Below are 13,138 nucleotides of genomic sequence, written 5' to 3'. Positions count from 1 at the left end.
AAAAAGGTCACTTTTAAAAAATGAGTACTTCAGGGTGATTAACAGGAATGAATAAGCTGGCTTTTTAAGTAGAAAGTAAAAACAATAATAATACTTACCTTCAGCATAAGAACCACATAGGATTTTCCCTGGATATGCCTTGTGAAGGGAGTAATTTCCACATGGTGTTTGAGCACTTTGTGTCTCAGTGGGTCAATTATACACAGAAACACAGACAATTTTACCATTATTGTAGAATATCACAGAATACTGAAGATACTTTACAAATACTTTGCTGATACATATGGAGTTTTAAAACTTTGGACAGGATCTGAAAACCAATGTAGGATACTAATTCTGCTTAGTAGAGAATTTAAAATCTAAACCAAAACACATTTTGGTAGCTACAATGTGCAAAATCTAGCCTTAAGATAAAAATAGTACCAATTCCTTGTCATTAATACCTCTAGTGCATTCATACCTTAAGGAACGTTACATAATTGCTTAATATTTTCTTCTTCCTCCTCTGTCCAAGATCTTTTATGAGAGGCACTTATAAAGAGTTCAAGTTTTGGCGGCGCTATAACAAACATACACATAGTATAATGATATATTTTACTATGCTAACAAAGTATCATTTATAAAGAAATTTTTATAAAGTCAAAAATAGGTTATTGGTAACATGATTACCTTTAAAGCATTGATTTTCATTCACAATATTACTTCATTAATCTTAAACAGCAGTTCCATCTACAAAACATTCTACAGCTTTTTCTTTTTGAAAAGGAGGAAAATAAAAGCAGGTAAGGTACTCATAACTTCTAGTTTAACAATATCAACTTCATTTCACAGCGTTGATTAGTAGAGAACATTTTCAATTAAAGTGGTATACAATTTACAAAAATAGAATGATTATATAATGTAAAACATTGTCCTCCATTATGAAGAATGTGTATATGTGTGTATGTGTGTGTGTGTCTGTGTGTGTATATACATATACAGATTTCTTATAAGTTTCACTATTAAATAGCCCTTATTCAAGTACTTTTTTCTGGTATCTCTTGAAATAATCACCTTGCTATATTATTTGTAAATACATAAAAAAATAAAAGGTTAATCTAAGAAAAAGTTAAAAGTTTCAGTGTGGTTGACTTAAATATCAGCCGCTTACTTCAGTGAAAACCTGATTTGAATTCAAAACAGGTTTAGGTGCCACTAAGTTTAACAACTTAGTCAAAAATATAGATACATTTAAGTGTCAAATATTTAGTAAATTTCCAATATGCTAACAGAGAAAAATTAAAAGTTTGTAATAATCTAGTCATCTGTCCATCCAATCTTACACAATCCCCAGACAAAATTCATTTATATATAACTAAAATAATACACTAATATACAATATACCTGCTAACAAACACATAGGTAGCCATAAATAAAACTTTATTCTTTAATTTCATTTACAAGCTACCAAGTATTATGTATCGTACACAGTGCTGAACACTTAAATGGCTGCAGTCATGGAAGGATCCAGACTGAATGGAAAGCTGTAGATAAAAGAAAAAAGCAAAGTAATACTGTAACAGAAAGGTGGCAAAAGCATGGTTTTGCCATAATGAAATCAATCAGATTTGTAATTATACATCAGTCCTGGTTAAAACAAAGTCTGAGCGCCATGCGATTCTCAGCTTTATTGTTTGTAGTCCGGCTAGAGTCTGTATAGTCATTTTGTGTTTTGCAGTTATTAAAATAAAAAAAAAGTTAAAAACTATAGCAGCAACAAGCAAACCCTGTGACAGGAAGGCAAGGGTTAAGAACTAAAAAAAGTTTATACAGTGTGTTTAGGGAAAGTGTGTGCAGTTTATCTTCCATCAGCAGGAGTTCGACTGAGGGACAACATGATTCGGGCAAACCGCTCACACAGTTCATGTGTGGAATATGAAGGTAACTTCGGTGGTTCGTGAAAACCTTTAATCTCAGTAGAACAATCGAGCAGTTTTGGCAGAAAATCTGTCAGCTTCTCTTGGAGGTTTGCTGTAAATACAAACAATTAGATGTAGCTAAAGATAGAGAGGGAAAGAAATTATCTTTAACATGATTTATTAGAGTGGTCGATTGATGTTTCATTTCAAAATATGCAAAATAATCACCATTTGGTGGAGAGAGGTAGAATATAAATGGCAAGGCAATGTGCACAACTTGGTTTGTAAATAGGAAAAAAAAAGTAATGATGTGAATGTAAAATATTACAGAATATAAAAAATGATAAGAATAAATAATAATCTAATTCTAACTACACTTAATCCCAACAACTGAGGTGCCCACTAGCACAGGTTAAACTTACATTCCATTTCTTGTCCAAGATAGGAACACCATCGATTTCTCATGTCTTCCACAGCAAGAATATCTTTCTCTTCCATTTCATCCACCAATAACAAGGGCAAAAATGGGACAATAAACTCGTTCATGATAATCAGACCATTGTTTACTTCTCGATCCTCTCCAGATTCAAACAATTCTGCCGCTTGCTCATTTAATTTCTTAATGCAATGAGGAAAAGAAAGAGTTTGGGTTTTTTTAATTAAATAAAAACACTTGTGTTAATATTGAAGATGACATAATAAGTATGTTTACAAACAATTTTAGAACAAATAGCAATCAGGAAAAACAATCTCAATCTATTCGAGCATGAAGTCTCTTAGAAAAAGCTGTACATATAATAATAACAAAAACAAAAGCAAAAAGAAGTGGTGAAAATAGTTATATTTTTAAAGTTCATATTCAGCTTATATTATTACTGTAATCATCACTACAAGGGCCATTTTTATTCTCCAGAGGTAAATTTCCCCTATTCTAAAATTTGGTAAGACATCAAAGTAATTTTAAAAATTAAAAAAAAAAATTCAGATTCCATATTAACTTTGAAGAACATTTTATCATCTTTGTAAATGCCAAGTGAATAAATATTGTTGTATTTCTTGAATATAAAATATAAAATCAATCAATTCATTATTCCTTCAAAAAATTCTTACTGAATACATACTATATGCCAGAGGCTGTTCTAGTTTCAGAGGAACCCAAGTGATTAGTACAGGAAACCCTCACGGAGCTTACAATTTGCCATCGAGATTAGAAAACTTCTGTAAAGGACAAGGTAAGATATACTTAAGGCTTTGAGGGCCATATGGTTTCTGCTGTAACTACTCTGTCATTGCTGCACTAATGCAGCCATATATAATATGCAAATGACTGGACTATGTTTCAATAAAACTTTATTTACAAAAACACATGGTAGACTAGAGTACAGGCCAAGTATGCTGATAGCAGAAGACAGAAATTCATGAGATAAGAAATACAGACATAGGAAACAGATAAGAAATTACAGGTATAACAAGAGCTTAATATTGAAGGGTTTAGGTCTGAAATTTTATGTTTAGAGCATGATAGATATGCTTTTGAAATATTCATAGTTTTAAGCTGAATTTCAAATAAAAAAATTATATTTTTATGTTTATGTCATTCTTGAAGGATTCATCTCTTGACTTTGTAGAGAGGCTTATGATCAAAATCTAACTCAGTCACTAAGCAGTTAGTTATCTAATCTTGAGCAAATACATAATTTCTTAGCTTCAGTTTCTTCATATGGAAAATGGAATATTATCACCTTCCATATACAGTGGTTAAGAGAATTAAATGAAATAAGCCATTAAGCACCTAGTATAATTTTTACAATATACATTCAAAGACATAATAGTTAACTATCATTCTGAAATTTAATGTTAACTTGTCTGGAAACAACTTAAATATCAAACACCCAAAGCCAAATTTATTCATCTTCTTTAGAGTCCCAGAAGCCAAACACAAAACTACAAAGTCAGGCAGTTTTGATGATTCTTTTTCCTTCTTTCCACTCATCTAGTAGTTACCAAGTCCCTTGATGGCACTTCTTTCATCATCTTCTATGCCCTCTTCTTTGTACCCACTGTACTTCTGCTTTGGTTGAGGCTCTCACCTTTCTTCCTCCTTCGAGGGACTTCAATCTCTACTTCTTTCTAGTTCATCCTCTAATATGCTATAGCCAGAATTATTTTCTAAAACAAACCTGAACATGTCAAATCTACTTAAACTTAAAAAGGTCCAAACTCATTAGAATGCTGCATAAGCTTCTACATAGGCTGACATCAACAAGTACCGTTAGCTTCATCATTTCCACCTAACCCTGTTCCTCATAACCTAGCCACAATGGATCTATCTTCATTTTCTGTTGTATACTTCCCATGCCTTTTCATATACTGTCCCTCTGGGCTAGACTGTTCTCCTGTCTTCTCTACAAGGCATAAAATTCCTATTTATCCATCAAGATCCAGATCAGTGTTGTTCGTATCTCTTACAGTTTTCCTTGACAACTTGCAGGCATATGATTTTGCGTGTTTCTCATATTGACATTTATTCTGGAATATAAAAGTCATTTCTGTACAGACGGAGTTCTCAGAGGGCAGGATATAAACAGGTCTTGTCTTTGTATCCCTCAAATCTGACACTCAGTAAATATTCAATACAAAAAAACCCAAAAGGAACCCTGACATAATCCTCACGAGGTGTCATTTAAATCCCTGTGTAAAACACCAAACTAGATATGGCTGGTTTACTATTATAAACTAATGAGAAACATTCTATCATTTTTTTAAATGTTTTGAAGTAACCAAGTTTTGGCTGTATTTATGCTTAAAATAGCTTTACCAAAATATTTCCATATCCCAAGGCTTTAATATTTTTACATTAAAAATTGCTTTAATTCATTCCATATATAAATATATAATATCTTGTATTTTTTTAAGCTAAAATATATTCCAGTCTTCCTTCTCAGGTGTTGACTAAAAACTTTTTGAAACTGGCCAAATTTAAGAACTATCCTCCATGGATACAAACCACTAACAATTCAAGTTTTAAAATACACTCAAATGCAATAAAAGCAGCTGAGAGAAAAATAGTAAGATCACAAACTTCTAATATTCTCATTTGAAAATTTTAAAGACATACTAAAGACTACAATTAGTTTATACTATGTAGTTCTACTGAAAGAAAACATTTTACCAGCATACCTAGTTAGTTGTTTATATTTGAACCATGTAACTTATATAAGCTCAAAAATCATACATTCTTGAATAATTTTGTATTCAAGAGCAATGTTAGTAGTTAAAGATGAAATTCAATTGGAAAAATATATAAAGATGGACTTTGTCATTTAATACATATTAGCTAATGAGAGAAAGTACTCCAGACATCTAGAAAGTAATGTGATGCAAAAAAAACTACTAAAAAGATTTTTTAAAGTTTATATAACAATAGTAATATTTCTGCACATGGATAGTAAAAATATTTGAGGGGAAAAAACCTACCAAAGACTAGGTGAGAAAAAAGGATACTGTATTACAATGAATCTTTTCACAATATGTACACCAAATATACTATTTATAAAAACTCAAAAAAATCTATTATTTTTTCTGGAATAATCATAATAATTCCTCAGGCCCTGTGCAGCGCCTCTTCTCTCACCATAAAAGGGAATGGCAGAATGATGAAGAAATCTAAATATAGAAATGTAAGTATTTTTATCTCAATTTAAGCACATTTCTAGTTTATCACCTGCAATATTTAGAATTAATAAAGAAGGGATAAGAGTACATTGAGTGCATTGAGTGCATTCTCACATTGTAAGGGATTAAACCCAGATTATAAACATCATCATGATGCTTTCCCCATCAGAATTATTGTCAATCACACATGAGTCTGAAAATGTGTTCAATGTAAGACAAAATGATAAAGTAAACAGGATCTATGTATATTCAACTTACTAGTAAACATTCTCTTCTATAATGTGATATCAATTCTTCATCATGTCCTCTGTTTGGGCCTTTGGACAAGAGTTCTTTGTTGTTCTGATAGGCACAGATAAGGAACAGCAGGGAATCTATATAACTTAAAAATTAAAAGGAACACATAGCATTAGTATTTCATCTTTGTGGAAAAATAAGAAAAGTCAGCTACAATTATAAAATATTTTAAGTACACATTTAAGTGTTGATTATTCAGAACATTACAATAAAAATATTATCCAATGCCCTATAAGTCTGAGAATATCTTTTTAGCAACAGCCACATATGAAACCAGTATGTAGTTATATCATAAAGTAAACAACAAAAACAAAAAACAGAGCTAGGAATTAAGAAAAGACTGGGAGTAAAAAGTCCATAATTACTGAATTTAGATAGTTCTAGTCTTCTTTGGTAATCATTTCCCTCAAGTCTTCCATTTAGAGTCAAAATTAAGACTGATATGAAACCGAGAATCTACTTTTTTAACAACATAATGTCATTTTTGTTTGAAGGAAGGATCAAGTTACTCTGTTTCTTTATAACAAATATCATCTGTTTCATTCAGTGACCATGCAGGTTTTTTCCATGTGTAGGTACAGTTCTCATCACAGAGAAAAATGTAATCGGTAGAGGGGAGAATATCTAAAGGAGTCCAGGGAAAGTAGAAGGGGAAAAGAATCCTGCTAAATCTGAAAACCCTAGTGAGTTACAACAAAAAAAAGAGCATACCTACATAAAAGCTGGCAATTAGGTCTCTCATATTTGATATAATATTAATATATATTAATGTAAGTCTAGGTTATGAATTTCAAACTATGTTTTAAAAAGGGATGAGGGTGGAAATGTTTGAGCATTCTATTTGCCTCTAAAATAATTATCCTCTCTTCATATGCTTAAAGAAGTAGATACAGGTATATATTTGGAGAACTAAATTATGAATGATAGTATATCACCTTTGTGTCAGTTTTTCTAATCATAACATACCTTCTCTTATGGATTAACTCAGAAAATGTAACATCCTAAAAGGTGAAATATTATAAAGAAACACTTTTAAAACTCTAGGTTACACTAAGTTTTACTGCTTATTATTTAATTTCATGGGCTCAAATATAAATCAATTCTATACTTCAAATGTTAAATGTAGAATTGAAATTAATGACAACTCAAATTACACACCTGAAACTATTTCATAAAAAATAAGCTACTTCATACTTTTGAAAAGGAATTTGTTTTTGAGAAAACCTATGAATATGGAATTTTATCTTGAAATAATACAAAAATAAGCTCAGCTAAAGACTTTGTTTTATTTATGAAAGAAAAAAAAGAAGGGAGTGATAATAGTATCAAATGTTGTTTTACACCACTAAATTAAGGTAGTCTGCTGGCACATCTACCTTTTTTTTTTTTTTTATAGCTATTAAGTTTCCTACTCAAAAGTCTCCTTGGATGACATTCATATCTGGCCTTCAAGACCTGAGTTACCTCTCTAAGAATAGCTCTGAAACCATGACCTTGTTCCAATATTCTACTGAAGTACACAATTTCCATAGTTTATCAACAACCTCTAAAGAGCCTACAAACATATCTTCAAACAAATCAGAGTAAGACTCAGCTGTTCAGGTACCACATTCTTATTTTAAGATAAAACAAGACCATGCAGCTCTTGTAGATTCTCTTTATCCTCATTTACAGTATTATAAAATTATGGTTCCTAAAAACATAATTTCACTTCACTACTCACAGACTTGACAATGGACTATCAATCAGTATTCCATTCAAGGCTTTAAAGTGCTATGTTTTTACTTAAAAAAAAAAAAGTTGGACAGAATCTTTGGCAATATTTTCTAACCTGCTAGCTGTGGTAATTGCTATATTTAAAGTGTAAAATGAACATTTCTTTTTACAATAGGCCATAAATATTTGTCATTATTACTAGTTTTCTAGTTGACCTTTCTGATTCAATAACATTTGCTACAGAATCTTCACTTCCTGAATAAGTATATATTTGAGAATAAGCAAATTATGAAATTTAAATACTTCCAAGTTATATCTCAAATTCTTTAACAAATGTTAATTAAGAAAAGCTAATATAGAAGTGAATGCAGAGAGCAAGAAAGTGACAGTTTCATCTTTTTAATTCTTTTTGAGAAAAATAAATACTTCTTGTACTTACCCGATTTTATTAAATTTTATAAGAATACAGATCTCTATTTCAATTTTTCTCTCCCTAGTTAATTGTGTGACCCTGAAAATATTACTGTATCTCTCTGGAGACGTGTGTAAGAAAAAATAGTTTCTTTATCTATAAAATTAAAATGCCTTATTGATCTTAGATACTCTGTTCAATTATAAGGTCACATTACTATCCTTCTCAGAAATATTAATCCTAGATATCCTAAAGTGAATTTAAATACTCCTATTAAAGAAATAAAACTCTGACCAAAATAAAGTAACTCATAAAATGGAGCTACTAATCAAAATACTTTTCTATTTCAGTGACCAAAGTGAATTACCTTATAAAGTACACACTATTTGTGATATATTTTTGATGAGCATTGGATGTTGTATGAATTCTACTCCAAAAATCAATATTGCACTCTGTTAACAAAGTTAAAATAAAAATAAATAAATAAATTACACAAGCATTAGGACTTTAATAATTTGCATCCAAGTATTAACATTATTTTTTAATTTTGTGTTAACTTTTAAAATTTTGGTCCCACAAATAGAGGAATGCAGTCCAACAGAACTTTCTGCAGCAATGGAAGTATTCTATCTGTGCTGGCCAATATGGGGAACCACTAGCCACAGGTGGCTACTAAACATTCAAAATGTGGCTAGTGTGACTAAGAAACTGAATTTTTAGTTTAAAAATTTTTAATTAAATTTAAATTGTCACATGTAGTTGGTAGCAACCAGGATGGCCAGCAAGCTCTGTAATACCCCGTGTTGTCATTTAAAAACAAAATTGCATCAACATCTCAGTGGAGGTTTCCTATAGTTCATACAAAACAAGGAAAGGAAGGAAAGAAAGAAAAGAGGGGATTCAATAATGCTTTTACTTGAATACACTATTACAGTCTATTAAAAATACAGCACTTTCTAAAAAAAAATCACTAGTCAAGTACATTCATGGTAAAGATTATGAGTTAAGAAATACGTGAATAACATGTAAACACAAACTCACTAGTTTATAATGTGTAAGTAAATAATCAGTATCCATCCTTTTTTGACACTTAAAAATAAATATTAGAATTTAATAAGTAGAGATTCCTTTAAAATAATATGTAATTTAAGTGAAAAATGATCTAAAATGTGTTTGTAGTCACAAAGCTTAGAAGACAAGTGATCTATTTTCTACAGCTATACTGTTTATAGTACCTGGAAGTTCGGACAAAGAGACAGATTGAAAAGACTATCTTTGCTCTGAAGTCAAGATTAGACTCAGAAAGAACATGAAAAAGGCTGGAGACTGAATGCAAATGTTAAGGAATACAAAGAATTCTCTGTGTTGGGCTACCAGCAAACTTGTAGGCTTCAACCTAATCCTATTCCATCCGAAACTTCAACTGTAGTATTTGAGAGTCAATAAAAACAAAGATTAACGCCAACCTTACAGATTTAATTGAAAACTGAAAATATTTGGAGTGTATAGGAACTATCTTTACTAACTACACAATTTTTCTGTAAATCTAAAACTTATAAAATTAAAAGTTTATTAAAAATACATATTGTGAAGAAAATATTTTCTATAGATGAGGTCATAACCAAATAGAATTATGTACAGAAATTAAGCTCTTCCTTTCCTATTTGGCCACTCTGCCTTACCTTTCTCTTTGAAAATTTTCAAGCCCAATTATGAGATACATTGTTGTTTCCCTGAATTTCCTATAATCCTGATGCCACTCCTGTAGGTAAAAGAAAATATTAAAAGAATGCAGAGGAGGATATTAAAACCATAATGAAAACTGTTTATAAAGTAATGCATTGTTCTGACAACTATTCAGATTAATAGAAGCAAAGAATTCAAAATTAAGATGCACTAGACCTAAATCAAGACTTTCAATTTTAATACACAAGACTTTATTAGTCTAAGAATAAATGTACAAATTAGACATTATTAAGAAATTAAATGATTCACTGTAAGATAACAAATATAAAGGCAAAATAATCTACCATGTTTTGTGTTTCTCAAAAACCGTTCTGTATAAAGGTATATTATTAAAACATTATTATAGATGTACATCAGATTGGATGTAAGAGGTAAATGAAGTTACTACTGTAACAGAATCAATACTGAAGACTTATTTGATGAAGAATTTTAAGAAACTAAAAGAAAATTATCATAAATTTATTTAACCTTTTAACTTTGCCAAATTTATGTTAAATTTTATTTTATATATGGTAGCTGAATAGTTTCTTCATATGAGGTATGGTGAAAAGAATAAAAAGCATGTCATATTCCAACCACACCTCCCTCCAAAAAATCCAATTATTGGGCATGTAATAGGACTCAAGAATTCAGAACTGACACCCTCTACCTAGAAAACATTATCCGGATTTTTTGTTAAATTATAAAAAAAAGAAACTGCTTCAAGAAAAACTGTAACTAAATTCATATAGGATTTAATAAATAATTAAAGTTAGCTCTTGTGGGAAAGTATTCAAATTGCCACTCTTGTCATTAGAATTGCCTGAGAGGTCGTAAGTGAACTTTTTCTGTAAAGACCTAGACAGTAAGTGTTAGGCTTTGCAAGCCATGCAGTCTCTGTTGTCACTATTCAACTCTGCAACTGTAGTGTGAAAACAGTCCTACACAATATGTAAACAAATAGTTCCAATAAAACTGTATTTATAAAAACTGGCAGTGGGCTGGACTTGGTCTGTGGGCCAACGTTTGCTGACTCGTGACTCAGAGCGAGATAAAGATATGCAGGATACACAGAATCCAGAAACATATCATGTAAATATGTGTAAGATTTAATGGCTCTGCAGTTAGAATATGAGAAGTGTTCAAAACAAAAATATGCTGTGTTCAATCTGATGAAGCAACCACGGGGAGAGACTGCAGAATCAAATCATAATTAAAACATCAAGTCCCACGTAACTTGAATCTTGGAGACAAAGCAGAGTGAGCAACTCACTTGTCATCTCTGGCATATATCATATGTACATTTATTTACACATATGTTCTTAGATTTTTTATTCTGCTTTATTGTTGTAAATTACCTACCCTTATGCTTTTATTATTATAAAACATAGTGGTTAAGAATGGTATCTCTTGATTTCTAATAGAATAAGCCTTCCTACCTTGTTCTTCAAGAACATCTAGCTAGAGTGAGATGTTCGCATTTCATAAATTTTTCTAGGTTTTACTTAAGTAATATCTACACCCTACATGTGGCTCAAACTCATGACCTTGAGTTCAAGAGTTATACTCTCTGCTGACTGAGCCAACCAGGTATTCCTCATAAACTTTCTGAAATCAGCTTATCAACCTTCATCAAACAACTTGCTAGAAGTTTGATAGGGAATGCACAGAATCAGTAAACTACTCTGGGGGAAAAAATGGCATCATTAAAATACCAAGTTTTCCAAATATCTATGTATATCCATTTATTTAGGTTTTTCTTTAAGGTCTCCTTAAGTCATGTACATTTTTTTGCTAAATTGTTTTCTAGTTACTGCCCACTCTTTGATGCGATTATAAATAGTGTCTTTTTTTAAAATTTCACTTTTTCATTATCTGCTGCTGGGATAAAGGACTAAAAAAACTGGTGCTTGACATTAGTTCTACATGTTGCAAAGCTCTCTTACTAGTTCCAATTATTTATCTGTAAATTTTGTTTGTAATTTCTAGGTATAAAGTCCCCAAATAATGATAACCTTGATTCTTCTTTTCCAATCTTTTACATTTTATTTTTGTTGCTTTGCTGCTGCCCACTTGAACTTCCTGTACAATTTTGAATAGAAGTGGTGGTTGCAGACATCCCTGTCTTTTTGTTGATGACAAAAGGAAAGCTTTCAATGTCCATAGTTCTATATATTTGATAGTTTTGTTGTTCTTTGAGAGACTCTTTAGCAGCTTAAAGTAACTGTACATTGTATTCCAGGTTAAGGGTTTCCATCTAAAATGAGTATTCTTAGGGCACCTGGGTGACTCAGTGGTTGAGTGTCTGCCTTTGGCTCAGGTCATGATCCCAGGGTCTTGGGATGGAGTCCTGCATCAGGCTCCCTGGGGGAGCCTGCCTTTCCCTCTGCCTATATCTCTGCCTCTCTCATGAATAAATAAATAAATAAAATCTTTTAAAAAATGTGCATTTTCTTATATGATAATGTGATGAATTACAATAATTGTTTAAAGGAATCTAAAGTAATTAAGTTTGGGACCAAACATTAATAAAAGACACTATGAAATCAGCTTAAAATTTACTAGATTTATAAACTTAAAAAGACAATATATAGCTAAATTAAAAAGTTGAAGAAATACTAGGTGTTTAAACTGATAAATTTTTTAAAAAGCATTAATTTTAAGGCCAAAGTTAACACGAAAGAATTTTGTGTACAAAAATTACCATAAGCATGATATGAGTGTGCATGCATGCTCTCTCTCACATGTACAACACTGTCCAATAATGACAAATGTATATGGCATACAGTAATTAAAGTCAAGTTTTTAACTTCTTCCCTAAAATATCTGATTAGGCAAACAAAGAAAATACAGCATGGGTTCAGTGACCATAATAACATTTAAGAAGGAAGGAAGGAAGGAAGGAAGGAAGGAAGGAAGGAAGGAAGGGAGGGAGGGAGGGAGGGAGGGAGGGAGGAAGATAGATAGATAGATAGATAGATAGATAGATAGATAGATCGATCGATCCAGGTTGTGTTAACCAAGCTATAATCTGCTAGCTGTGAAAACTCTGGACAGGTTACTTTACCCTCTTCTATGCTTATTCGCTCATGTGCTCAACTATGTTGAAATAATAGGTAGATCAGTGAACAATAGAATTCCTCAATTTACAGCTCAACCTCTCAAAAGGCACTTTACCTCATATTCCTCCAAGTTTACTTCTTCAGGTTTTATCATTTCAAGTTTGGCTTGAGCAACTTTCATTATATTGTGACACCTTCAAATAAAAAAAATGCATTTCTAAATCAAAAGTAGAATTCATAAAAACTGAAAAATATGTGACACAAAACTAAACTACCCAACACATGAAAATAAAATCCACTGTCACTGAGCAATGGTTTTTTGAGGGAGCAACGACCAAATAATTTTAATTGAA

General features: G+C 31.3%; 1 protein-coding gene across 3 annotated transcripts in view; it reads right to left on the bottom strand.

Annotated features, from left to right (window-relative positions):
* Positions 1 to 580: 580 nt before the first annotated feature.
* USP25 (ubiquitin specific peptidase 25) overlaps positions 581 to 13,138 on the bottom strand; it is a 136,781-nt gene continuing 124,223 nt past the window's right edge. For all 3 annotated transcript variants that reach the window (XM_077878833.1, XM_077878834.1, XM_077878835.1), the window contains 5 exons: positions 12,901 to 12,979; positions 9,681 to 9,760; positions 5,832 to 5,955; positions 2,321 to 2,516; positions 581 to 2,010 (listed from right to left, as the gene is read on the bottom strand). In XM_077878833.1, coding sequence (XP_077734959.1) covers positions 1,838 to 2,010; positions 2,321 to 2,516; positions 5,832 to 5,955; positions 9,681 to 9,760; positions 12,901 to 12,979 — 652 coding nt within the window. In that variant the 3' untranslated portion in view covers positions 581 to 1,837. The remainder of the gene's footprint in view (positions 2,011 to 2,320; positions 2,517 to 5,831; positions 5,956 to 9,680; positions 9,761 to 12,900; positions 12,980 to 13,138) is intronic.

Source organism: Canis aureus, chromosome 30 (assembly GCF_053574225.1).
Source record: "Canis aureus isolate CA01 chromosome 30, VMU_Caureus_v.1.0, whole genome shotgun sequence".
Lineage (NCBI taxonomy): Eukaryota > Metazoa > Chordata > Mammalia > Carnivora > Canidae > Canis > Canis aureus.
Note: the sequence above shows the minus strand (reverse complement) of the source record. Positions and strands in the feature narration are given on the sequence as shown.